Source organism: Bactrocera neohumeralis, chromosome 4 (genome assembly GCF_024586455.1).
Source record: "Bactrocera neohumeralis isolate Rockhampton chromosome 4, APGP_CSIRO_Bneo_wtdbg2-racon-allhic-juicebox.fasta_v2, whole genome shotgun sequence".
Classification (NCBI taxonomy): domain Eukaryota; kingdom Metazoa; phylum Arthropoda; class Insecta; order Diptera; family Tephritidae; genus Bactrocera; species Bactrocera neohumeralis.
In genome coordinates, this window is record NC_065921.1 from 22,892,724 (window position 1) to 22,919,022 (window position 26,299).

The 26,299-nt window shown below is 37.3% G+C and overlaps 1 protein-coding gene across 10 annotated transcripts in view; it reads left to right on the forward strand.

Annotated features, from left to right (window-relative positions):
• LOC126757502 (semaphorin-2A) overlaps positions 1-26,299 on the forward strand; it is a 297,429-nt gene that overhangs the window by 167,198 nt on the left and 103,932 nt on the right. For 2 of the 10 annotated variants that reach the window (XR_007666745.1, XM_050471460.1), the window contains exons 1-2: positions 19-131; positions 4,156-4,721. The exons of 3 other annotated variants lie outside the window; for them this stretch is intronic. Coding sequence is in view for 6 of the 7 variants with exons in the window: in XM_050471460.1 (XP_050327417.1) it covers positions 4,493-4,721 (229 nt within the window). In the remaining variant the exon portion in view is untranslated. Of the gene's footprint in view, positions 1-17; positions 132-3,837; positions 3,882-4,152; positions 4,722-26,299 lie in introns of those variants that run through there. 5 more of the 10 variants (XM_050471462.1, XM_050471466.1, XM_050471461.1 and 2 more) reach the window with 5 other exon arrangements.

The window sequence follows — 26,299 nt, forward strand, 5'->3', positions numbered from 1 at the left end:
TTGAAGCGGTTCAGTGATCTGAGCGGTGTTGGTACATAGAGACGCATGTTTTGTAGCGGATATTGAAGATTTCGTGCGGTTTACACATACTTAAATACAAGTTGTATATGTGTGCTCATACAGCAATATCTGTATGCATTTTTGTTTAAAATGAAAATATATTTGTTTGCGTGTTTATTTTAAATTTCAGTGAATTGCATATTAAATATGTAATTCAAATGTATTTTTTATATTTTTGAAAGAAAGTGAAATATTTGAGGCTGTGGGATTGGAGAAGCGAAAAGCAATTTTTAGAGAAATATTTAATTGCAAAGAGTGTTCAATTAAAGTGTGTTCGAATTTGAATAAAATAAATATATATTTTATGAAAAAATTTAAAAAATCGATGCCACTTAAAAATGGAATTAATAGTTTCTTATTTAACTTTTTTCTTATTGTGAAGAATTTGCCATATGAAATGTGTACCTATTTGTCTTGTGGAATTCATAAGAACTCTCTTTATTTAGCAAAAGTGATATGCAAAGTTGCCAGATGGCATCATTGTAGGCGTAAACGTCTTCTTTAAAGTTTAAATTTTTCTTCGTCTTATGTGAAAAATCAATGAAAACGGTTTTCTAATTTCAATTATTTGAAAAAATATTTAAAGATTAATACAGGAACGCCTATAAAGTAAAGTGATTTCAAAAGTCTGCTTTCTTACAAAAAAAAAAAAAAATAAAAAAGAAATTTATGGTTTACAAAAATATTAATTTATTTTAAGCAATGACGTAACAAATATCAAATATTCTTTAAAATAATTTCTGTTTTACTTCCATAGCTACTTCCTACATTTTTCCATCTAATTGGCAACTCCTCCTCTATAAATATAAACACAGTTCCCTGCTATTCGCTCTCCAATGGGCACGTCTTTGTATCCGCTCAAGCGCTCCCATTTTATCACCATCTATGCTTCCATATGTTCGTATACATATCTGTATGTATATACCATATGCACCTTATATACTCGTGCCCATGTACACATTGCCTTTGCGGTTAATTGTTGTGTAGGCATACGCATTGTCTGAAACCAGTTTTCCGCTGTGCTGTTATTTTTGTGCCTTTTCTTTATTCGTCTGTCATTGTGGTTTGCTCTTTGACTTCTTCCAGTGAAATTCAAAATAAAGAAAATTTCAAAACAAACAAAATGCAATAAATGGGTATACAAACGCGTCGTGTCAGCTTGGAGTCAGTGGAGTGATGTTCTTCAAAGACACCAAGAAGTAGAAGTAGCAATAGAAGAAACAAATATTATTTTTCATATGTATGCATAGATAATTTGTTTACTCTAAATATGGTTGTAGGAGTATATATTCAACGGAATCTGTAGAAATATCTCTGGCGTTGTTTACTCTAATTCAAAATTTTTAATTTTTTCAAATTTTTCAAATATGCTTCACCCTGCGTACGATAGATTTAATTTTTCTACGAAACACCAGCCTCAACACAAATGTAAGATGCACCGAATGTTACAAAATATTTTCTCAGGTCAATGCTATTTTTATTTATAAAACGAACAATTAGTCATAACAATAATGTGGAAAATATATGTCAGCAAGACCGGCCCTTAAGACTCGCTTCAGCAAAAATGAAAGGATTTATGGAGAGATTTAAAACTAAACCTGTTTGCAATCTACTCCAACTGCCATTGCAATGTTCTCATTCATTCATATTTCAGAAATAATTGATATAAATAATGAGTATTTCCACAAGTGGTATCTAAATTTTCGTTTAAGAAAAACTTTATATTGAGTTAGGTTAGGTAAGTAGACTGATATTCGTGAGACCACTAATAATCCCACTTGGACTGCCAGAGATGCTTGTTCGTTGTGATGGCCAGAACTTCTAAGAATGGTTCAAAACGAACAGACGAAAATTAATTAAGCTGGCTGATATCTAATCCAGCCAGTTCGCCGAGATCGTAGAGAGTATAACAACCGAGATGCTTTAACCTTAATTGGACGATTGCTGGACAGTGAACGATAAAGTGTCTAGATTTGACAAGTTGCATCCTCAAAAATATTTAACCTCACCACGTGAGTGTCAATAATATCTAGTTCCACTCTGGGCCAGAAGGTTGTCGCAACCCCCATCAGGCATGTTTAATATGGAATTAGCTTGACGCCACAGATAGCGAGGTCATATACTTCTTGACTAGCTTTGAATTCACTGTTAGCGAGCTCAAGACCTTTATGGCAGTTCAGCTCTGAAAATGAATGCATACCTCTTAACATAAGCTGCGCTTCGTTGAATTACATCTGCTGATACCTTAATAGCTGCCAACTTCTGCTTTAAAAACACTACAGTGGTCTGGCAATCTCAAACAAGCATTTTTTGAGAGCTCCCGGCAGAAATCTCCCCTTCCAATATTATACTTAAATAAGTATCGAAGTATGTGTGAAAAATCTTACTGAGCCTCTTCTTTTGCGACTATGCTCCACCCATATAGCTATCGATCGAATGTGCGGCTAGGAGTAGGTTCAGGAGAGCAGGGTTCCAAGTTAATAGAGATGCAATCAAAGTGCGAGGATGTCGGAATGCCCCACACTGAAACTTTTAAGCTGTCCAGATTTTCCGAGTCTGATAGCAACCATAGAGCAATGCATATGCCAGCTATGTCGACGGGTGCTATACGTACATTAAGTGCCATCGTTGGTGTTGTACGTAGTGCATCGCTGATGCCAATGAGAGCCGCTCGTTGAACACCAGCTATTCCAGCTGTTTAATAAGTGTGGCTTTGTCGAGCGCCCGCTACTAGACAAATACACCATAGAACAGTATTGGCTTAAATACGGTTTCGTAAAATCAAAGCACCCTTACAATGAGGAACATATTATTATTTTCCTTATAATTTAGCTTATTAACTCTCTGAAAATTCTTGTGCCTTCTGGGTGCTCATATAACTGGTAACCTGCAGTGCTGTGAAAACTAAATTTCGTTATTTTATACTGAAACGAGGTTCACGATACGTGGGGCGACTCTTATCTTCATCTGACAGAATAAACTCCTGATCAATTCTAGCAAAAATCCCAGCTGCTGTGAGACTTAAAAAAAATAATACCTTGAATACCTTTTCCTTCTTAATTTTGCACCAGAAATTTAAATCTTATCTAAGTTACTAAAAGTTATAAAATCTCCAGAAAAATAGAGCGCAAAGGTCACTGAGTGCTAGTTAAGAACTCGAGTTCCATAACTGTTTGATTCGGCACTCTCTAAAATTTAATTTATGATAACTTATTTTTCCTTGTTGACATTAATGATGTTGACTTAAAATGTTCAGATATGAGAGTTGAGATTTAAATTGATTTTTTTCCGCGCTCTACTCTCCGTGTTACTCACGTATTTAAATGCATACTTAAGCGACTTAAACATCATTTGGGTTTATGCACTTAAAAGTTGCTTTTAACCACCCACAAAAATCACATAAGAGGCTATTTATCTACACCTCTTTCCCCCGCAAAATTAAAAATTGCAAGTATGTACTTATGGGCTTTTAATGCCTTTTGAATAAATATATCACCTTTAATGCCATCGCAATATAAATTCACTGATGAACCATAATGAAAATTACAAAAATAACACAATAATCAAATATTTATTATCACTGCACTGTTCAACGCGCTACCGTGTAAAAATTGAATAAACAAATAAATAATAAAAATAACAGTGAAAAGCAATAGCAACAACCAAAGGCAACGTGCCATATAATAATGCAATAAATAATAATATCAATGAACGGCATTTATTCGTCTTAAATAGTAAACAAATAAATTTAATAATAATAATTCATTGGCAAAAAAGCCCATTTCAGGCAAAAGGCACGTACGCAACGCGCCGGCATTAAGGTAAAAAGGATCAAGCATAAATTTCAGATGCACACACCCACACACATACATGCACGTGCATACGTTCGCGGCATGCGGGCAGCGAAAACATCATAAATAGTAATATTGTATAAATAACTGGAAAACAATGCGAGCTTAATGGAAAACAACAATAACAACAACAGTGTGTGAAAAAATTAAAAATACATAAATGTATATGTTTGTGTAGAAAAAGTGCAAATAAAATGTAAATAAATATTATAAAAAATTATATTCGTACTTTCATTAAAAGCAGATAATACAACAACAAATTAAGTTAAAAACAACAACAACAAAGAGCAAAAGCACCGCAATAAAATAAGTAAAAAGATAAAAACACCAAAATAAGTGAAACAACAACAACAAAAATTGAAACAACAACAACAACAACTACAGCAATAAAATAAGTAGAAACAACAAACAAATAAAATTACCACAACAAAATAAGTTTAAACAACAACAATTACAACAACAAAAACAAAAAATAACTTCAAACAACAACAACAAAATAATAACCAACGCGCGTAAAAAACGTTGCGCATGCAATACGCGCAACAACAACAACCACCAACTAAAGCAACTAAAACAAAAAAATGCCGCCCACACAAAATCCCAACACCACAATAATCCAATTGCGGCGACCAGCAAAACCAGCTAGAGCAACAACAACCAAATCAGCAATGTTGTTCTTCTACGCTGCAGTTTTGTTGCTGTTGCAGTGTGTGCCGCACATATCCTGCGATTATGAGAATACATGGAATTTTTACTACGAACAGCCGTGCTGCAGCAACGAGGTCACGAATTATGCCAAACACAAGAGAGGTAAACAAAAAACATACGCCAAATACACATGCATACAGGGCATAAACACATTTAAATGTTTGCTTGGTTCTTGTGTGTGATTAATTTTTTTATTAATGTTTTTTAGCTTTTATACAGCTTTTTGTCCGCCGATTGTTCGGGTTCTGCTGTTGTTTTTGTTTTTTTTTTTTGTTTTTTCGTACTAAAAGTGGAATTCACATTTGTGTAATATTTTAAAAAGAGTTTAACGTGTAATTCCTTTTTGTTGTAATTTATTTGCGAAATTTCTTGCATTTTGACAAAAAAGCTGTGCAAAAAGGTGGCAAGAGTCGTCGGGCACATTTTTCATTTTCCCACACCGGTTCGCTTTGACGCCAAAAAATGGACATGCATAAATGAGTTAAACCGGTGAAATGGTATAAAAGGCGCTTAAAACTGGTCAATTGAAAATTATCGTGTAAACTGTGCGATTATGCAAATAAATAAATTTAAAGCCCAATCACTGGGGTAAGCGTTTTAACAGCTGAGCTGAAGTATAATATTAAAGTAATCGTTTCACATATTAAGTATTCTATGAATGTTTGAGGTGGCAAACGGTCCAATTGTGCTTTAGTTAGACCTCAAGCCCACCAATAACAAACCTTAAGTTTAGCTGCCATTTGAAGTGTGACACATTCCACATTTGGTTTTGGCTTAAGCTAGACCTCCGGCACCGCACTAACGAACTTTCTTTGAGCTTTCTGTAGAGTTTTTCAAAAAGATTATAAATGCTTTTGAGCTTCTAAAACCTAAGCTATTGCCCAAAGGCTTCTGGAGTTGGTTCGATACAGATTGTTGTAATAAAGAATATACAAAATATATGTACATATGTAAATATTCGTAAAGAGAAATTGGACCAGCCAATGATATCTTTGAACACTGCAGATTTAAGCTCGAAACTCGTTTTCGAAAATTTCAACTAGGGCTTAAAGTAAGTAAGAGCAATAAAAAATATTAACTTCAGCTGCACAGAAACTAGAATATCCTTTATAGATGGATTTTTATAGCATAAAAGGGTATATCCATATCCTGATATGGAACGGTCATTTTGTATGGAAACTTTGTTATACTTGTATGCTCCAGCCGTCCGCTCTGAACAATTTTTTGGAGCTTGTAGCTATACCGTAGACAAAAATCCGTGATAATAAAAAAGTGCCTCCTAAAAGGCCTTGAGTTTGTTCCGTCAGTTTTTATGGCAGCTATTTGCTATAGTGGTCTGATCTGAACAATTTGCTTTGGAGATTCTAGCGCTGCTTTATAGTAATATTAATGCGCTAAATTCCATGAAGAGCTCTTGTTAAAACAAAAAAAATTCCATACGAGCACATACTTAGTTGTGATCGTTGAGTTTGTATGACAGCTATATGTTTTAGTAGGTTTCATATTATCTGCTAGATCGTTGGTAACCTAAGACGTTGTTGAACTGTAGTTTTAGCATATAATTATAGTTTTTAGTTTAGTTCCACCCTTTGTGAAAGATTTTAAATTGAACTGGATTCTCATTGCTTATGTATTGCTCCGTTATTTCTAGCTCTTTTTAATAAATACGGTTTTATTAATATTTCGCTTAAGTTTGGAAGCCCTTTAAAATAAATAACTTTGTTGAAGAGTTGATTTCTGATAAACTGATAATGTCCATATTTAAGCTGGTAATCCGCGATATTTATTTCATTAATGACTAAGTTAAAAGAACGTTTATGAACATTGGGTTCATACAATTGAATCCGATAACTCTTTTACAATACGCTCACTTTCGGTAGATTTTGTTGAATCACAGCTTCACTGTTTAATAGTGACGTCGCGCACAGTTCCTGAGAATAGAAATGATATCCAAATCATTGGAATTTTCGAAAAGGCAACACTGGCGATGTTGACAGCTGCTTGGTCTTATTTCCAGAAGTTAAGATTAGACAGATCGTATGAAGCTTCGAAAACCTCTACACTGTAGGGGTATTTTTAAGAAAGAAGAATCAGATTAATATATGTACATAGGATCCAAGAATACGATGGTAGTGAAATCATTTCCAAACTCAAGTTCGGTCTTCCCCTTTTACAATCAACCACAATAACTTTTTCTCTTTAGTTTTATCGTCTTAGAGGCTCACATAATCCATTCGTATAGGATAAAGCAAACCACGACAAAAAATGGTTGCTCCGACTAGCCTAGAGGGAGTAGAAAAAACTTGTTTGCTGCTGTTTAAGTTTACAAAATTCTTCGCCGAACTTCGGTATATACGACAATTGTATCGAAGCGGTATTTTGACATCGTTTCAAATTCCAACGAGACGAGCATAGTTGTATTCAGCTGGCCTAAAGTCACCGTTAACTATCAGCAGCTAATCAAAAAATAAAATTAATACCAAGCTTTGCTATACCCCACGAACCAATTGGACGACGACGGAAAATTTATACACTTGTCTTTTGAAAGTGAGGTCTAACTACATCCCACACCGAATTTGCACTCCTTTAAATGGCCACTGTAGTAAATGCGACAAGGACCTACTCGTCTCAGTACTTGTCCCGGCCATCACACTCTCGGACGCGGGGTGATGTCATCCTTTGCTCTTACGAGAACATCAACCAGCTGTTCAGCGGCACCTTCCCAATGAAGGGACCGGACATTCCAAATGTATGCCTTTAAATCGCAATCCTTATTGCGTTTTCAGTGGCCGTCATCAAATGGGAGATGTCTCATTCGAGGCTGTTGTTTCCCTGTCATTGGGGGCGTTACATGCCGGTCCCAAACCCAGCGCACAACCCTAGGGATGAACGGTTCGCTTTCTCACTTTAGCTGGTCTTCAAAGGAATGTTTTTTGGCTATCCAGAGGATACTTGGTTTAAGACTGGAAGTCGGGAGCTGCCTAAGCCTTATGTAAAAGAATCGTTTCTGGCCAATCCGAAGTGAATGCCGCTCAGAGAACTTTCCTCACTTGCATGATATTCTACACATGACTCCATCCTCCCTAATCATTAAAATGTTTTTTTTTTTTGTTAAACCGGCACGAACTTTCAGCCTGTATAACATATTGATCCCCTGAACTACCTTTGGAAAAATCAACACTCCATAAAGTGATTGGTTTTGTAGAACACGCTCTCATTGACCATGCAAATGTTGTACCGCGATTTCAGACACGTCTCGCCGCCATTTCATTTCATTTCATACACTTTAAGTAAAATGTCCTTCACAGGTACATGAGATCGTAAATCATAAAATTTCTTCTCGTAACTGATTATAAATAAGCTATTAGGCTTATAAGTGACTCCAATAATGCAATTTTATACAGCTCAAGGTATATCCTCCCTTTAGCCTTCCACCCAAATAGCCCAACCTGCTATTAGCTTCTTTATTGCTCGTAATTGTTTACAAAAGCTTATTTTTAAGCCAAATGTACGCATTAATTTTTTCGCTTGCATTAAGTACTTTTGAAATCATTTTTATATTCTTTTCCACAAATATTATGATTTTACTCAGAATTATATGCTTTTAACATTTGCTCAATTCGACATCAGCGCGCTTATCCCTTAATGCATATTTAATAATTTAATTGCAATTTTATGCATTCTTAATACTGATGCCCTAGTGAAAAAATAGACTCTTCACTTCACTTCACTTCACTTCACCGACCTTACGTGTCACCCGGTACACGCATAATCCGAGCGCTATCAGCGACGCAGCCAGCATTTCACTATAACGGCACACAGGCAGATGGGTAATCAATGCCTTGACAACATAATCATGCGCACATAATGTACGCAGCGCTGACAGTGACCTCGAGGTCAGCTGCTGCAACATTACTGTTACTGCTACGCCTCAATCCAGCTCAACGGCGTCTCATCTCATTGTTCGGCTGCGCTGTTGCATTTCATTAGCGTGTAATCACAGCACATTATGAGCAATTTAATTATGCATTGGAGGCTTAAATATGCCGTGCACGCCCGCAGCTCAGCATCAAATACGCGTAGGTGTGTACACATGTGTGTGCTTATGTGTGTTCGCATGTATCGCCCACATGTTTTTGCCTGTTACATAATTAAATTTGCATTTTTATTTCCATTACACTTTAATATATTTGCGCGTGTAAACAGTTAATATCAACGCAAATTTCACTTTATCAATTGACCAGCTGCACTTCAACAATACACATACATACAAACATACCATTTGCGTGCATATGATCAGTGTTGCTTGTAGCGACAGCTGCGCATGCGCGTCGTTGGCTTTCAAATTGAAAATTAAACCCAACATAATCATAATGAATGACAGCAAATCGTTTAAGCCATCTCTGGCATTCAATTTATACGCAAAATAATGAAGTAATTATTTTAATTAATCGCAGTCAATTTGGAATTGATTGCAGTTTGAGTGCAACAGAACAAAATAATTAATACTAGTGAGAATTAATGTATGAGAACGGAACGTATTTGGAAAGTTGATGTATGTGATATCTTAAAAAAATGCACGCCGTATCGAATTTCGAAAAATTTTATGGGGTAAATGCATACATAGTATGATAAAAAAGTACCCGAAAATTGTAAATAAAACACAAAACATTTAATTATTCATCAATATCTATTTTATCGCCTTCAAAGTAATCCCTAACGCACTTATGCCAATGATTTTTCCAGTCCTCAAAACACTTTTTATAAACACGTTTTGGGATGGCCTTCAGCTCCTTCAGCTAATTTTATCCCTTCGTTCGACTAAAAACGGGTTCCACGAAGGTAAATTTCAGTTTGGGGAACAATACAAAACACATGGAGCCAAATCTGGTGAATACGGTGGTTGATCGATGGTATTCATTACGTTTTTGGCCTTAAATGCGGTCACATTCGTGGCTCGATGCGATAGTGCATTATCATCGTGTAAAATTTATGAATTGTTCTTTCACAGTTTCGGCGGTTTTCGACGGATATTCTCACGCAAACGCATCAATACGGCCCAATATAATTCTTTATTGATCGTCTATCCCTCCGGAACAAATTCGTGATGCACCAAACCACAAATATCAAAGATTAATTAGCGTCACCTTGATTTTTAAGCGGATTTGACGTCGTTTTTTTTTTTTTTTTGGTTTCGTCTCGTTGTTTCCCTCCATTCTAAAGATTGTTAACTTGTTTTGTATGTCAAACTTATAAACCCATGTTTCATCGGTAGTTATAATGCACTCCATGAATGTGGGATGGGAATTCACTCGATCAAGAAGGTTCGAAGAGCCCTGTTTACGGTACACTTTTTGAAAAAAAATCCGGCTTTGTCGGTACGAGTCGAGCAAAAATATCCCTCAAAATCATTCGAACGGCCTCTCGAGGGATATTGAGCTTTGTTGCCATCTCTTTAACACTTTTTTGACGATTTTCAAGCACCATATCCTTCACTTCTTTAATGTTTTCATTAGTTGAAGAGGTCCAAGGTCGTCCAGAACGTCTCTCGACCATCTTTGAAGGCTTTGCACTATTCGTAGGCTTGTGTTTTTGATAAAACTGAATCACCGTAAGCCTTTTCCAACATTCGCAATAATTCCGCATATGAAATTTGTACAGAAATACAAAATTTGAGACAGATTCTTTGTTCGATACACTACAGATGTGTACCGGCTTAAGCAGCTGCTGTAAACAAAGTGGTTGGCAGATTGCGCTCATATTTGACATTGTGTTTAAGGATAGTCCTACCAACTGAGCAAAATACATTTTTTTGAAGTATCATTTCCATGGGATTTTTAGTTAAAAATTCCGTTCGCTTTTTTGTCTGAATGCATTATAGAAATCCATAAAAACTTATTTTATAATAATAATATGCCTAGATGCCTAAATTAAGTTCAATTTAATCAATAATTACTTTAGTCCCCACATTCCTAATATAAAGATTTTTGAATTTCCGCCTGACTTTTGCCTTACGCTAAACAGTATTTCTCCGCAACAAATCCATCGTACGTTTTCGAGCTATCCTTGCGCGTATCTAACATAATCTTACACCAAACATCTTTTTCTATGTTTACTATGAACCTTCTTTCTCAGTGGAAAAGTGGGATCATGTACGGACTACATTGCCGTTTTTGTTTGCCAAACCGAGGAAGGTAGGAATTGGTCTTACAATAGCTGTGTAGCACCAGTACGAGAGAGAGGGAGAGAGCTCCAGGTTGTACCGAACATCTACCTACACACATATAAAGCATTGCTAACTTATCTGACTCTTTCTTTCATGTTGTGCTTCCACAGCAATTTGCTGTCCAAGACTACCCCAAAGTACTTGGTGCGGTCTTTGAGAGAGAGTTGTGTCCCATTTATCGAAGGGAACCTCCATAGACGATTTTTTTACTTTCTTATGAACACAAGCAGATCCGTTTTCTCCGGCTTCAACCCCAGACCTGCTTGCGATGCCCAATTCTGAACTGTTTTGAGAGTGGTGGACGTAATACCGTTAATGGTTTGTAGACACCTAACCCTTAATGAAGATGGCAATGTCGTCCGCATTTGCTTCTATCTTAGGGGTTTTGCCGTTCAAGTTCCTTAGCAGTTTATTCACCACTAATGTCAATTAAAGCGGAGATAACACTGCAAAGTACCTTAATATATTTTCAATTTGATAGGATCGGACAGTATACATTCTCTCAAATATGTTCACTTTGAATGTCATCATAAACCTTACATCTGATTCAATTTACATAAATATTGTTGATAATATAAGCTGCGGTATTATAAATATTGACTTATGTCTAAGTTATTTATGGCAAAGCCTTTTAACACTAATACCAGAGTGCCACGGTGGGTCCACGTTTAGTTGCCTATATACATATACGGTCCATGTATGCTCAAAGCGGCTGCTTTTCTCAATGAGTACCGCATAAAATAACTCAGAATTATTTTGCACCCTATCGGAATGGTGCTGCTATGGTGCTGAGGGCTCGCATACCGAATTTATTTTTAAAAGTTTAAAACGCACTCGCTTCCTTGCTACCAAACATAAGTATATTTCCACCACACATACACTTATATATGCTTACTCATATTTTTATAGATACACATACATATGTATGCGTACTCCTAAAATATTTCTAACTTCGAATATTAAAGCGGCAGGGCAATATGTCCAACTTATTTACGACTTCATAAAAATTTTTCAACGAAACAATAAAATTTTCAAAGTATTATTAATCTCACTGCTCAATATGTTGGCATACACACGCACAAAAATGCATAAATTTACAAGCCAATATTTACGACTGAAGTGACTCGAGTCGCGGCCGTCCGCTAATGAGCTGCAAACATGGTCCAACGCCAGGCGCGTTCCCACAGGCCGCCACCGCGGCAAAGAACTGGTTATATTTATAGAAGAAAGGCGTTTCGTGTGTATTTACCTTTTATATTGATATGCTTAAATGTGTGTGTGTATGTATTTTTCATGCTACCAATCAAGCCACCTCAGCTCCAACCGCAATATTGAGTCATTAAACATTTCAATGAGCTGACCACAAAATACTTTATAGGCAACACGAATGTCGATAACGAAGCAACAGGCAAGGAAGGTGAAAAATGTGGCGCAGTGGAGAAAAATAAAAAAATGACGATTAATCAAAATTTGGCACGGCGCTGTTAAGCTTAAAAAAAACTGATATGAGCATAAAAATTAATTCGATTTTTTATACACTCAATAATTGCCAAGCAAGATTTGTGCGGCATCAGCAAGCGAAGTGAAGTCGAATAAGCATTTTCAAGTAAATAAATATCTTAGCGGAAGCAGTGTTGCCAACTCAAAAAAAAAACACAGAACAAAACAAAAAAAATTGAAAACCCGCCACAGTGCCTTGAACTCGCGGAAAACTTGCTGAAAGCATTCAGTTTTTAATATGAAAGCTCAATTTTAGCTACAAAGCTTTTAATCGCCGGCCATAAAGGAATTTTTTATTTCAAAACCATTTCGAAAAACTATCGTAAATGTCTACGTAGCAAATTTTATTTTACACCAAATGCTTTTCCTACCAAATTCCTGCAATATTTGGCACTCGAATTGCGAAAGTTTTACGCCTTGCGCCGCAAAGCTGTCCTTAAACATTCTTCGGCATGACAACTGCAAGCTTGAACCTTGACGCTTCGTGCCGGCATGCCACAGTGCTCTTCAAAATGTCTATACACCCCGTAGTACTTCTTTATATGCTGATTTTTTGTTGCACCGCCACTTAAAATGTACTCATATGTACTCGTGTGTGTACGTATGTATGTGTGTTGGTGTATACGTTTCGCTGCAAGTGTTGTCCTGAATAATTTATGAATTCGCAGTCTGCTGCAGTTTTCAGTTTTAAAGTTTCCATTTGGCTTCGCATATATTATTTTTATTCGATCAGCGGTATGCAGACGCAAGCAACACTGCGCTGTGCATAGTTTTATGGTGATAAGATGGCGCTTTTTTCGTCCTTTCTTTTTTTTGGAAATACTATGCATGTAAACATTCCGTGGAGCAATGTGCATGCCAAACTCAAACTTAGACTTATTTGTGTAGTTGCATGTAATCAATGCTTCTACTCAGGCGGCACAGTGTGTTGAAAGCAGTCAAAGGCTAACAAAAAATATATTATTATGTAAAATTAAAAATAAAAAATTATAAAAATTATTTTTTACGCCGACCTTATTGTAAATCTACAAGTAGCTATGCTCGAAAGTTCTTGTGGAAAATTCAACTAAAGTCGTTTGAAGTTTGAAAAAAAATATTTCTCACCATAGGCTACTTTTAGCCCAATACAAGTAACCCAGCGATATTCTAATTTCTTTAAGCCGATAGAAAACTAATTTTTTTGGAGGTTGGGGCATGGGTCTGTTCGACACAAATTTTTGCACTAGGAGCCAAATACGGAGAATATGATTCGTTTTCCGTGGCCTGATTCGATAAAACTGGCTGTGGCTATGGCGACCCAGCGCATTTTAATTGTGAAACAACACTTTCTTATTCGAAAATAGACAACTTTTTCTGCAAACCCTATCAAAATGTCCCACTAATTTGGCTTTTAGCCCTTCTCAGGTAGTCAATATATAAATCACATTTATGAGCCCCTGGAGAGTCTTTGCCTTCTTCGGAACAAGTTCGTCTGATGCAGTCCACTGTTTCGACTATGTCATGATTTTTGCCATGTTTGTGCAGCAGTGCCTCCACGTTTCGTCGGCGATCACGACAAAGCTTTTCAAATTGAGTTTAAAAACGATCCGGTCAACAGTATTAAGTAGTCTTATCTAGGATGACCAGTAGCTTTAAACAGATATTTTCATATAAAGGATGATCCATTTCCCTACTTTTTTAACAAAAAAAAACAGACACTTCAAATTTAGTGGGGAATGTTTATTATCATTCGAAAGAACAATATTTTGCCTTTATTCTCTGATGATTATATATTTAAAATGTTGACGTGGCTTCGTCTCGGACGGTCCATGCATTCAGTCCATTTTTCGATAACTCGTTCGAGCATTTTGACTGGTAACTGGCTCCAGAGGCCCGAATTGAAGTGGGATTGTCCGAATAGACCTTAGACTTTCCATATCCCCACATAAAAAAGTTTAACGGTGTAATATCACACGATCTGAGTGGCCAATCGACCGGTCCATAACGAGAAATTATCTGCTCACCGAAGTGTTCTCTCAATAAATCCATTGATTGATGCGATGTATGAGAGTTGTCGCCCACTTGTTGAAACCAAATGTTGACGAAATGGGCCTCATCGCTCAACAAAATTTGGCTCGAAAACGTCGGATCTTCTTGGAACTTTTCAAGAGCCCATAGAGCAAAGCTATATCGCTTGGGAAGGTCGAGCGGCTTCAGTTCTTGTAAAAGCTGTATTTTGTACGCTTTCAATTGAAGATCTCGATGTTAAATGTGCCATGTCGTTCCATACATCCAACACAATGTACATTGCTCTTTGCCGAGAATGGCACACTACACCATCACTTAGAAATTCCTTTTGCCACAGTAAGCGTGCCAAAGTCTTCAAAGGATTTGTGAGCAACATACACAAATGCATTTTGAGCCTTGTGGCACATATAACATGCAACCGGTGTTGTTGCATCACTGTTTTGTTGTTGTTGTTGCTGATGCTGTGGACGTACTTGCTGCTGTTTGTGGCTGCTGCTGCAATGTTGCTTTGGCATTTACCGTGTATGTATTGTGAACCACATTCAAGAATGTTCTGTTGGTGCTGTTTCCGTTGACGTCCATGTAGTGTCTTAAGTTACGCAAGAGTTGTACTTGGGTGCGCTGCAGCCGCTTGTTCATGTCCAGTTTGCGTGTTTTACGACTGCACGTTCAAGTATGCTTTGCGGCATTTGAATCGTCAAAATGCCTGGAAACGCATGCATGATAATATTGTTGCAACTATCTGAATGTCTATTGTTGTGTAGTAGCGGTTATTGTGGCAGCAGTCGAAACACTTATGCCCCAGAGACAATTGTCTCGGATATATTATTTTAGCAGCGCAAAAAACTATTTCGACATGTTTATTTTCGTGTATGCCTCAGTTCTACTAAAAATATCATTTTTCCCTTTATTTGTTTTTTTTTTTTTTTGCGCTTTATTTATTCTTCGTTTTGCTCGGGAGGGTAAGCATGCAATTTTTGCATCATCAAAAGCCTCAAGTTCTACATTGACTAAAACACCAACAATAACAACAACAACCTTTTAACATAAAAAACAAATTGACAACACAACAACAGCAAGTTGGTGATAAACTTCGCCTTTTATGCGCCTTAGAAGAAGCAAGGCAAGCTCAAGTAACAAAAAAACACGAAGCGCAGAAGATTCAAAGTATTGCCGCTGTACTGCAATATCCTGTTGAGGCGCTCGCCGAAACGTGATGCGATTAGAAAAGCGCTTAAGTTGTTAGCGCGCCATTTGCTCGAAGCAACAAACACGTTCACCTGACCTGAGTACACCATGCGCACATGTCTCGGATAAATATGGATCTTCTTGTATTTACGACAACTTGTAAGTTGACACACACACACACACACACATACATACATACACTAGTAAGCACGTACTGAAGTTGTATGTCAATCTTTCAGCTGTAAAGTCGCATAGCTGATGTTCTTCGTTTCTCGTACGCCGAGCCCAGACAGGCGTACTACTTTGGTCTTCATAACATCAATATTTCATGAGCTGTGCATTTAGTACTTTGGTCAGTCAAAAGTGTATTGCCTGCGCACAATAACAACAATGAAAGACGGTGCCCTTTCAACATACATACATATGTACATACAATTAGTATACATATCCCGTTGGTCCTTTGCCTGAAGTTTAATGCTCAACAATAAAATACGGCTGCTCGTGCTGGAAGAAAACCGATTAGTGCAGCAAAGATGTAGTGTCTTTAAACTAGCGGTAACTTAGTTCCAAAAGACAGGTTGGATAAATAGACATTAAGGTTACAAAAAGAGAACAGTGAATTTAGTGAAAATATATAGTTTATTGTCAAAAAACGTTCGCTGAATCCACTATAACGACGACGGCGGAGACAGGGACAGCTGGTAACAGATCGCCCATATTGCGGTTGGGAGGTTTCTAGCTAAAGTCTGACTTTTATGCGTCGCTCCTCAATAGCACAGCATTCAAATGGAGAGTCGTAATATGGTTGGTGAACAAAAAGGGATAGATAAAGGTGTCATGCGTCGCGTGCTGGGGATCAATCTCTACACTCCAAAATATGAACTACAACAATAAAGGCCACAGTACTAAAATATTAAAGAAATTCGACTCTGCTGATAACAACTGGAGAGAAGTAGTTGTACCAAGAAAAGGCCAGCGTTTGTACCGAACTCAAAAACAGCAGCACAAAGACAGATATTGTCGTGGATTTAGGTGTTAAGACTTGCACTAACTCTGTAGCTGAAGGCAACACAACCAGCGGCAGACAGAACTAAACCCTATAGCTAAAGTATGGCTACAAAACAGAGAGGGGAGGGAAATGCTGAAAGTGTTGCTGCTGGTAGGAGCTTAGGATTGCGCGAAAGCGGTTCCACAAAATTTTAAGCTTGAACCGCCATCAGCGGCAGACAAGAGACAGAGGTCAGCTGTAGAGTAAAAAGGTTCGAAGACAAAGGGCTTCAAATGTCGAATTTGAGAACATGAGTTCGTGACGAAACGCGATGAATCAAAGTATTTACCTAAGGGAACTAAGGAAAATTTCATGAGAGAAAGACTCGATGGGTATAATTATAGGAAAATTGACAGACAAAAAACATGAAGCAGAGTATGTAAATTTAAGAAGCCTCCTACTGCTATATATCTGGAATCTAAAACTAAAGCTTAAGTCTCGGACACGATAGAAAAATATATATAGGGTGATACAGTTCGAGGTTCCCTACTTTCTTAGAGAAAACACAGAGAAACTTCAAATTTAGTGGGGAGTGTTTATTATCAATCGAAAGCATGCGGCGATTTTGCTTGTTTACATACCCATTGAGTCAAAGTCATCATGACTGAACAAAATTTGGCTCGAAAACGTCGGATATTATTTGAACTTTTCAAGAGCCCAAGAGGGAAGTGATGTCGCTTGGGAACGTCGAGTGGGTTCAGTTCTTGCACAAGCTGTATTTTGTACGCTTCTAATTTAAGGTATCGACATACAATGTGCCAAGTCGTTCCATACGTCAGACCGAATTGCTGCGAAGGGCACCGAATAGTCTCTCCGGTCTTCGTGTACACTGTCAGCTACGGCTGCTATATTTTCTTCACTGCTTGCTGGACGTGGTCTACTCGATCGAATATTATCCAATAATGAATTTTGGGTCTCAAGAAGGGCTATAGATCTAGATATTTCTAAGATTATCTTCTCTGACAGTTCTGAAAACTCGTCGCTAAAATTAAGGAGTGTTTCTAAGGACTATAAATTTTACATATTCTATAAGGCTGATGACCTCAGTGAATCTAAAATAGAATTCATCTCTTATTGCATTTTTAGAAAGCCAATTGGCTTTTCATTATTTGTTACATATTTTATCGAGTTTGCCGATATTTTGTCTCTGTCTGAACTCTACGGAGACGCTCGGAAATCAGTTTTGACTTACTAGTTAACGGAGATCCGAAACTGTACTTATGTTTCATTTGCAGACATTGATTGTATTGGAGATCATTCCACTTGGGGCTTGCATCCGCTTTAGAAAAATTTTACTTTCTGCGGTTTGCTTTTTTAAGCGACAGAGATTTTACAGTAATCATTTTTGTAAGAAAAATTCTAATAGATTACAGAGGAAAGTTTTTAAATATTATTTCAAATTCATTTCTATAATTATTTCAAAACAAATGTGGTGACTACAGCTGAAAGTTTCCCACTTGTTAATGCCACTTTGTTATTAACCTCTTTTAAGTGTTTGACTCCCACCATTAATCACTACTCTTCCATTTTCTGCCGTTGTTTCTTCCACGAACTAAATTTGGGTCAAATTTCAAAACGAAAATTTCTAAGTGATTTCTCACTAAAAAATTATTGAGAACATAAATACCATATACATTTTCTAAAAAGATTCATGAACTGACCCTGCCCACTTATGCCACATACATACATACATGTGTGCTCAATTGTTTGTAGTTGCAAAATCCGAATTCCTAGAACACTCAAACCGAGTGCATACCCTCCTCGAAAGAGCATTGTTGAAATGTGAAAATAATTAAGTAGCAAAGATTGTTGACTGTGCATATACAAATGAAGAAGAAGCGAACATTTCACATCATGCTTCAATATGCTCTCAAGCTGCCCATTATCTGCAATACGATCGTCATCTCTTACTTATGTAGTCATTCGTACATTAAAATGAGCAGTGAATCATTTTATCGCCGCACGACAGCGATACATCAATTGTCGGGCAATAAATAACCGAAAAGGCAAGATATTTGTGAATGCCACATGGCGAGATAAAGCGTTTTGGATAATCAACAGCAGCAGTTTACTTCAGAGATGAGCGAATGGATATGCTATAAAGAGAAAGAAAGTGTGTTAAGACACGCCCATTAGCTGAGCATCGATAGGGAAATAAAATATATGTATTTGTTTACTATACTCTCCTTCCATACGATTTGCGAGGACAGTTTAAATAGACTCGCCAGAGTTGATTTCTATAGTGTATAGATTTTTACTTTCTTGTAGGTCAGGTATCAGTTGTGAACTGGTTCGATTTAAGAGTACTTAGAGACATTACTGGTTCGCTTGGCATATTATTGTATATATTCTCTATAGCTTCAAATTCGTCTGATATAGTCATCATTCGTTGGTTGGTCGATGAAGTTGCCGATAGAGCAAAAGGAGGATATACAGTTTAATTGAACGTTTTTCTAATTAGTAGGTACATACAACCATCGGAATAAGAAATCTGCATCATCGTTTCAAGAAATCGCATTAAATATTCTCGAATCTATACATTTGGAGCGATTCTAGTGTACTAGTTCACAACTAGATACAAATTCGATCATTTTAAGCTTCTCTACAAGGCTCCTATTTTCCCTGCCGTCGCCGTAAGATCACACATTTCTAATTCTTTACTACTCTCTCAGTAGTGGCAATGTAAGTACCTGCTATTTTTTAGAAGCGTCCAGCTGTTTGCGGCATGCGATTTTCAGCTGGCGGTGCACCTTTGCCCTTTCAACTAATTTCCCATTCGATTGTTTTCCTATTGTAAGTAAAATTATCACTTTTCTTGCTTTGAAATTATTTTCTTCCGCCTTTAGTATCATTGCTCTATTTCACAGCGCTTGCCAGAAAACTAACACATTGTCGTTTGACAACTTCATTAAACAACAAAAGAGATTTCGTTATTAACATAAATTATTAAAAGTACGAAAAGGTACAAAGCAAAAGTAATAAGTAGCCGGTGTGTGAATTATAGAGCGGTTGGCTCAAATGGGTGCTGGTACATAATTATCTAGAAAAGTGACTATTGTCAAGCAGAAAAGGTTGATGTTCTCTTCGGCGACAGCAGGTATACAGGTCTAACGAGCCGGTTTTCATACGAAGGTGTACGCATATGTCCTCACCTTTTATACTTATATTCTTTTATATACCGTGTGCAGGTCATTTGAGATTTTAATGTGCTTGCTTTTGTTGACTTATTCTAGTTAGGCATTAGTAGCAGGTGTTGAGGTTTTAACAATGTCATTTAATTAACAAACTAATAACTTCATTAGTGTGTATAGTACAGTGAAAACTCTTGAACATAAACATAAGAGACTCATATTAATGAGCTGTAGAAAAATTTCAAACAAATAAATAAAAGAAATGCGATCTTAAGAATTAAAAAATTTAAGAATCTATGTTATTCAAATATTACTTAAAACATGCCCCATCCTCTTATCAAGTTTGAACTTAACAAAATATGTTATAGTAATTATTAAAAGACTCTATATATACTAATTTGTATCTACTCAATTTTGATGGTTCAGAGATGGGCAGCTATAGCTGATTTAAAAAAAAAACTGAATCGCATATATAGACAGTTGTACATGGCTTAAGGGGTTACATGGGGTTTTTCGGATAAAGGACAGTCTTTATTCAACATTTTTTTTTCATATAAAAAATTAAATATTTTATTAGAATTTTTTACATACACATACACTATTAACAAAGAAATTCTGAAAATTTTGGGAAAAAAATTTTAAACTCGGCCATTGGGACGCCATTTCCGATGATCCCTCGGAAAAAAGTTGTGCCCACGTTGGCAGGATAACTTCTTACAGGATCATCTTAAGTGAAAAAAACACCTGTTTTAGTTAAAACCTTAACTTAGAACTGGATGACCGAAAAAAAACGGCAAATTGGATTTTTGGCTGACATTTTTACAAAAAAATTAAAATTTCAGAGAAAATTTCGCGACATTTTAATTTTAAAATAGTTGTAATCGAAAAAATAATAATTCGTCCAAGTCTTTAAGAATTGTATCTCAAAGACCTTTGTTCTCGAGAAATCTTGCCGATCAACTTCAAAAACACTGCGCAAAGGACCATAAATCTTTCGCAGAATTTTTATCTCGAAAACTCGTAACGTCGACTCATCGGTTGCTGTCATCGCCCAAGCCTCTGCACCATATAGCAGAACGGGAATTATGAGCGTCTTATAGAGTTTAGCTTTTGTTCGTCGAGAGAGGACTTTACTTTTCAATTGCCTACTCAGTCCGAAGTAGCACCTGTTGGCAAGAGCAATCCTGCGTTGGATTTCCAGGCTGACATTATTAGTGGTGTTAATGCTGGTTCCTAAATAGACGAAATTATCTACAACTTCAAAGTTATGACTGTCAACAGTGACGTGAGAGCCAAGTCGCGAGTGCGACGACTGTTTGTTTGATGACAGGAGATATTTCGTTTTGCCCTCGTTCACTACCACACCCATTTTCTGTGCTTCCTTGTCCAGCCTGTAGATAGCAGAACTAACGGCGCGGGTGTTGAGGCCGATGATATCAATATCGCCGGCATACGCCAGCAGCTGTACACTCTAATAGAAGATGGTACCTTCTCTGTTTAGTTCTGCAGCTCGAACTATTTTCTCCAGAAGCAGGATAAACAAATGTTGCTACACCAAAATTGATGCAGAGAGATAATTGATAAAGAATGGTTCAAATTAAGTCAAACATACGAGCTGTTGTTCGACTTATTTGTCAATTTGAAGGTAATTTCTTAATACCTTAATGCCACTGTCATATCAACTCGACTTCCTATTGCCAAAAAACTGCGACGCTCGACTTTCACAAGTTTCTTTTGAGGCAAATTTTTGTATCAGAAAAATCATTTGCCAAAGATAATAAGAGGCAGAAATGACTTGGTGTCAGGACCGGACTTAAAGATGAATATATGAGAACCTCCTAATCAAAGTCCCGGTGCTTCTGACTGGTCACCATCGAAATATTACCGCCAGACTATTCGTGTTGTGACCCGGAATTATTTCAACTAATATTACTCGTATTTTTTTGGGTTCGCATTATCTCTTTAGAGGACTAGAAAACCCGATAAATGTAGGAAAGTTAAAGAAATTCTGTGAAGTTGTATAGAATCCCGTAGTATTGAAAACTCAAGATCGGATATTAATGAATTATAATCGTTTGTAAATCTAAACGTCTTTATTTTTTTTGTTTATTGGCGTAAACACCATTAACGCGGATATAGCCGAGTTTACATCAGCTAGCCAGTCGTTCTTCCTGCTTGCTGTTAGGCGCCAATTGGAGATTTTAAGTGTATCCAGGTTCTTCTCCACCTGGTTTTCCCAACGGAGTGGAGATCTTCTCCACGTCGAATACTCTCAGAGCTGGACTGTTTTCATCCAGACATTTCACAGCCGATGGCCTTCAAATTCCTGACTTTCGACACCCCTAAGCTTTTAGGTATTATACTTGATAATCTATGCTTCTTCTATCATATGACCGCGATCATTGCCAAAGCACAGAGCCGCAGTAAAATCCTCAAGTCATTGGCCAGCTGCAACTGGGCAAAGGACAAAGTAACTTTGTTGGCAGCATACTTATATGGCAATCGGTCGACCGATCAAAAACTTTCGAGTAAACTATCCCTGTCATGGTCTGCTTGAAACAGAGCCGGCTCTTAGGGGCAATCTAGGTGTTTCTTTAATAACATCGACAGCATCGGACAGTACGCCGACCTGTCTATGTCCTCAACAAACTGTAGACACGCATTTATAGCCATTCACATCGGATCCATCCACATTTTCACCGACTCCCTCCCAGTGGATGACGTACTTTAGGTTAAACCACCACCCATTGCAGACGAAGAGATCGAGTTTCGACGAGAATGCATCTTCGTTCTGGATAATGTAGCAGGTTAAATTCCTACTTATCCAGAACCGACCTCAATATACTAAAAATAGCCCCAGCGTTCAATGAGTCCCCTCATGTCTCTAACTACCTTTTTGCATGTCCAGCGAACCACACTCATCTAATACCCTCCCTATAGTCCGACCTCATCGAAACAGTGCATCTTTGAACCCCGCAGAAGAGCATTTCTATAACAACCAACTTAAACCTTACCACCCAAGCGGTGATTACGTAACCGATGCAAAAATAACAACAACAAAAGATACTATACCTATAGAAATAATAGCGTGTGATATGCCAGTTATTAAAGAAAACGGAGCTGTTCTTATAATTAAAGCATAACTGTACACATTTATATACATATAGAAGCACGTACGAATGTTGCACCAAAGAAAACGATGATATAAAAACATCTGGTCCCATATTCCTGTATACCTGACGAAAATTTATAAAATTCTCGCACCAATAACGAAAATGTCAACAATAAAAACCTACTGACACGTTTTCATTTCGTGAGCTCCGCCCCGCACCCTGCTGATGCCCAACGCTTGCAGGTGACTTCCGAAATTCCTTTGGTGAGCTGAACAAAATCACTGAACGTAAAGGAAGATTTTGAATGTGGCACGCACCCAATTATTGCTTGTTTTCGCACAAAATGCGTGGCAAATTGTTCAGGAAGTGCGGATGGAGTTGCGGGTCAAAAAGGAGCACACAACTTAAATTGGAGCTTATAAATGAACCTTCGCGCGTTGCTTACTTACATGAATCTATATTTGTATGACATACATAAATATTTATGCTTTTATATGTTGTCGGTCCACCGACGGTAACAAACGACAGGTCAGCCGTTGAAATATTGGCGGACTGGGCTATGAAGATGTGTCCGTAATGACAAGCGCCACGGAAGTAAAGAAAAAAGCCAAATGGACTTCCTCGCACACACCATTGGTAGTCTGCGCGAAACGAGTGTTAACTTTGCGACTACGTAATACCGAAAGTATTGACCATGTCATGTCAACGCTGGATATTGATGGGCTTCCAATACACCGTCCACCGTCCGTACACCTTTTATAGCATTTTCACCGCATTTGTGGAGTGGCAACGGGATCAGAGGCGGCGGCGACGTCCGCAATACCCATGGCGGTAAAGCAGCTAGTTGTTGCCCCACTTTGATGCCGCAACGCGTGCTACCAACTATGTGGCGGTGGGCGCTGTGCAACAAGGATGCGACCGTGGAGTTCACACATTGCACGATTGACACATTTACATTTACAGTTATATGGAATGTGTGTCACTATGCTGACGGCTTACGAATATGGTGTAAATAACGCCTTTTATTGACTCTTTCACACATGCACAGCCGCCATTACCCCGCCACACCACATCACACCCCATGTGCATCAACAGCATGTAAGTGTGTTTGTATGTGTGCGTTTACATTCATTCAACCGTCCACCGATTACCGTTTCGCATTGCGCTAGGTGCTAAAAGTGATAATGGCATCGCAGGCGTCCATGTCGGCGGCAATGACAGTTGTGGCAGTGTATATCGTTACACTGTGTGTGAATGTGGCAGTTATTCGACTTCTACATGCGTTTATTGCGCGGTTTGGGCATGCGGCATGTGTGTTACTCTTGCCATGGCATATGTAGTCACTCGTTACGCCCATTTCATGTTGTCCTCAAGATTGCCGAGGCATGCTCCAAGTCATCCATTTAGGGGGCGGGGGTTATACGAGTATGTGTACAAAAGACATGTATTTAGCACTATTTTATTATCTACTAACAATAAGTATAGATTGTTAAGCGCTAAAGATGTTTTACACGTTTCCGAAGTCTTTATTAATTTGTGTCTTTTATGTACTCACCTCTCTCTTTCTTTTTCTCTTTTGCAGGTGAGTTTCGTAAACTGTTCATGTACAAATGTTATGGTTGCCGGTAAATATTATTATGTATGAACTGTTACAAAAATTTTTGTAAGTATAAATAATAATATGTTTTGATAAGTAATTTACAAAAAAAATAAGGGAATCGAACTCAATTTTGAATTAAAATTAAAACAAGAAAAACAATTAATTTCGGTAGTACCGTAGCAAGGATACCCTTCACAAATTAAAAGGTTTCATACAAGATTTTGATTTTAATCGGTCGGCTTGTGTGGAAAAGATATGCTAAAGTGGTCCGAGCTTAACAATTTGTTCACAGATTCTACCGTTCACTTCAACAATAACATGGCTGATCTCGTAAATACAAGGTTTTCCAATAACAGTGATATATATTATTAAAAAAAAAACACAATTTGTTAATGAAATTCAAACTTTTTTTATTTAATGTGAAATAAAAAGGCGGAAAGACGATACAATTAAGTTCTGCATATAACATCATTCAAATGGCTTCCACGATTTCTTTTGCAAGAACGAATTCGATGAACGCAACTTTCGAGTACTTTTTCCACTAAATGATGATGTCCTGAATAGCACGTTTGACTTCGAAAGCTTGAAGATAGTCTGGCTTATTGCTAAAGTCAATGACTTCAAATAACCGCACACAGCATCGCAGCTTCTTGGAGCCTATTCAATGTCATAATTTCTTTTCAAACAATAATTCGGTTGTTGCAAGTACTATGTGACTTGTCTTGTTGGAACCATATGTTGTCAAGATCACCTTCTTCCAATTGCGGCCATAAAAAGTTGGTTATCATCGATCTGTACCTTCAAAAGAAGTACGGACCGATGATTTTCTTAGACCAAAAACCACACCAAACTGTCAATTTTATACGTACGAAAGCACAACCCTTTCTCAAAGTCAATTTCAAATTTGACGAATAGCGGTCATAGGTATTTCGACCATAAAATGGCGAAAGCCCAAGAAAGGTTGCAATATATTTTTGTACCCTGAACAGGGTATATTAAGTTTGTCACGAAGTTTGTAACACTCAGAAGGAAGCGTCGGAGACCCTATAAAGTATATATGTATGTATGTACATATATAAATGATCAGTATTTTGAGTCGATTTAGCCAAGTGTGTCCGTCTGTCTGTATATATACGAACTAGTCTCTCTTTCTAAGGCAACAATGTAATCTCCGAGGAAATTGGTCAGATCGGTTAACTATAGCATATATGTAGCTACCATACAAACTGAACGATCGGAATCAAGTTCTTGTATGGAAAACTTTCACATTTGACAACGTATCTTCACGAAATTTGGTATGAGTTATTGCTTGTAAAAATAATGTTATATCTGAAGAAATTGTTCACATCGGCTTACTATAGCATATAGCTGCCATACAAACTGAATGATCGGAATCAAATGCTGGTATGGAAAACTTTTGCATTTGACAAGATATATTTACGAAATTTGGTATAAATTATTTCCTAAGGCACCAATGTAATATGTGAAGGGTATATTAGCTTCGGTGCAGCCGAAGTTAACGTTTTTTCTTATTTCATGATGAAATTGTAAACATTACTGAATTTAGTGAAAAAAAATTACCAAAAATGGCCGCTTTATGCAATAATGATCTTATTGGAGGATCCAACATATGAACAGCTTTTTAGGAAGAAAATAACCTGAGTGAAATTTCTATTCGATATCTCAAAGAGAGGGACTAGTTCGCAAATATACAGACAGTTAGATATACATATATAGCCAAATGGAGTCAGCTCGTCGCACTGATCATTTATATAGTACAAATATTTGATAGGTTCCCTAACGTGTTCTTATTAGTGTTGCAAACTTCGTGACAAACTTAATGTATCGCGTTCAGTATAACTTAAAA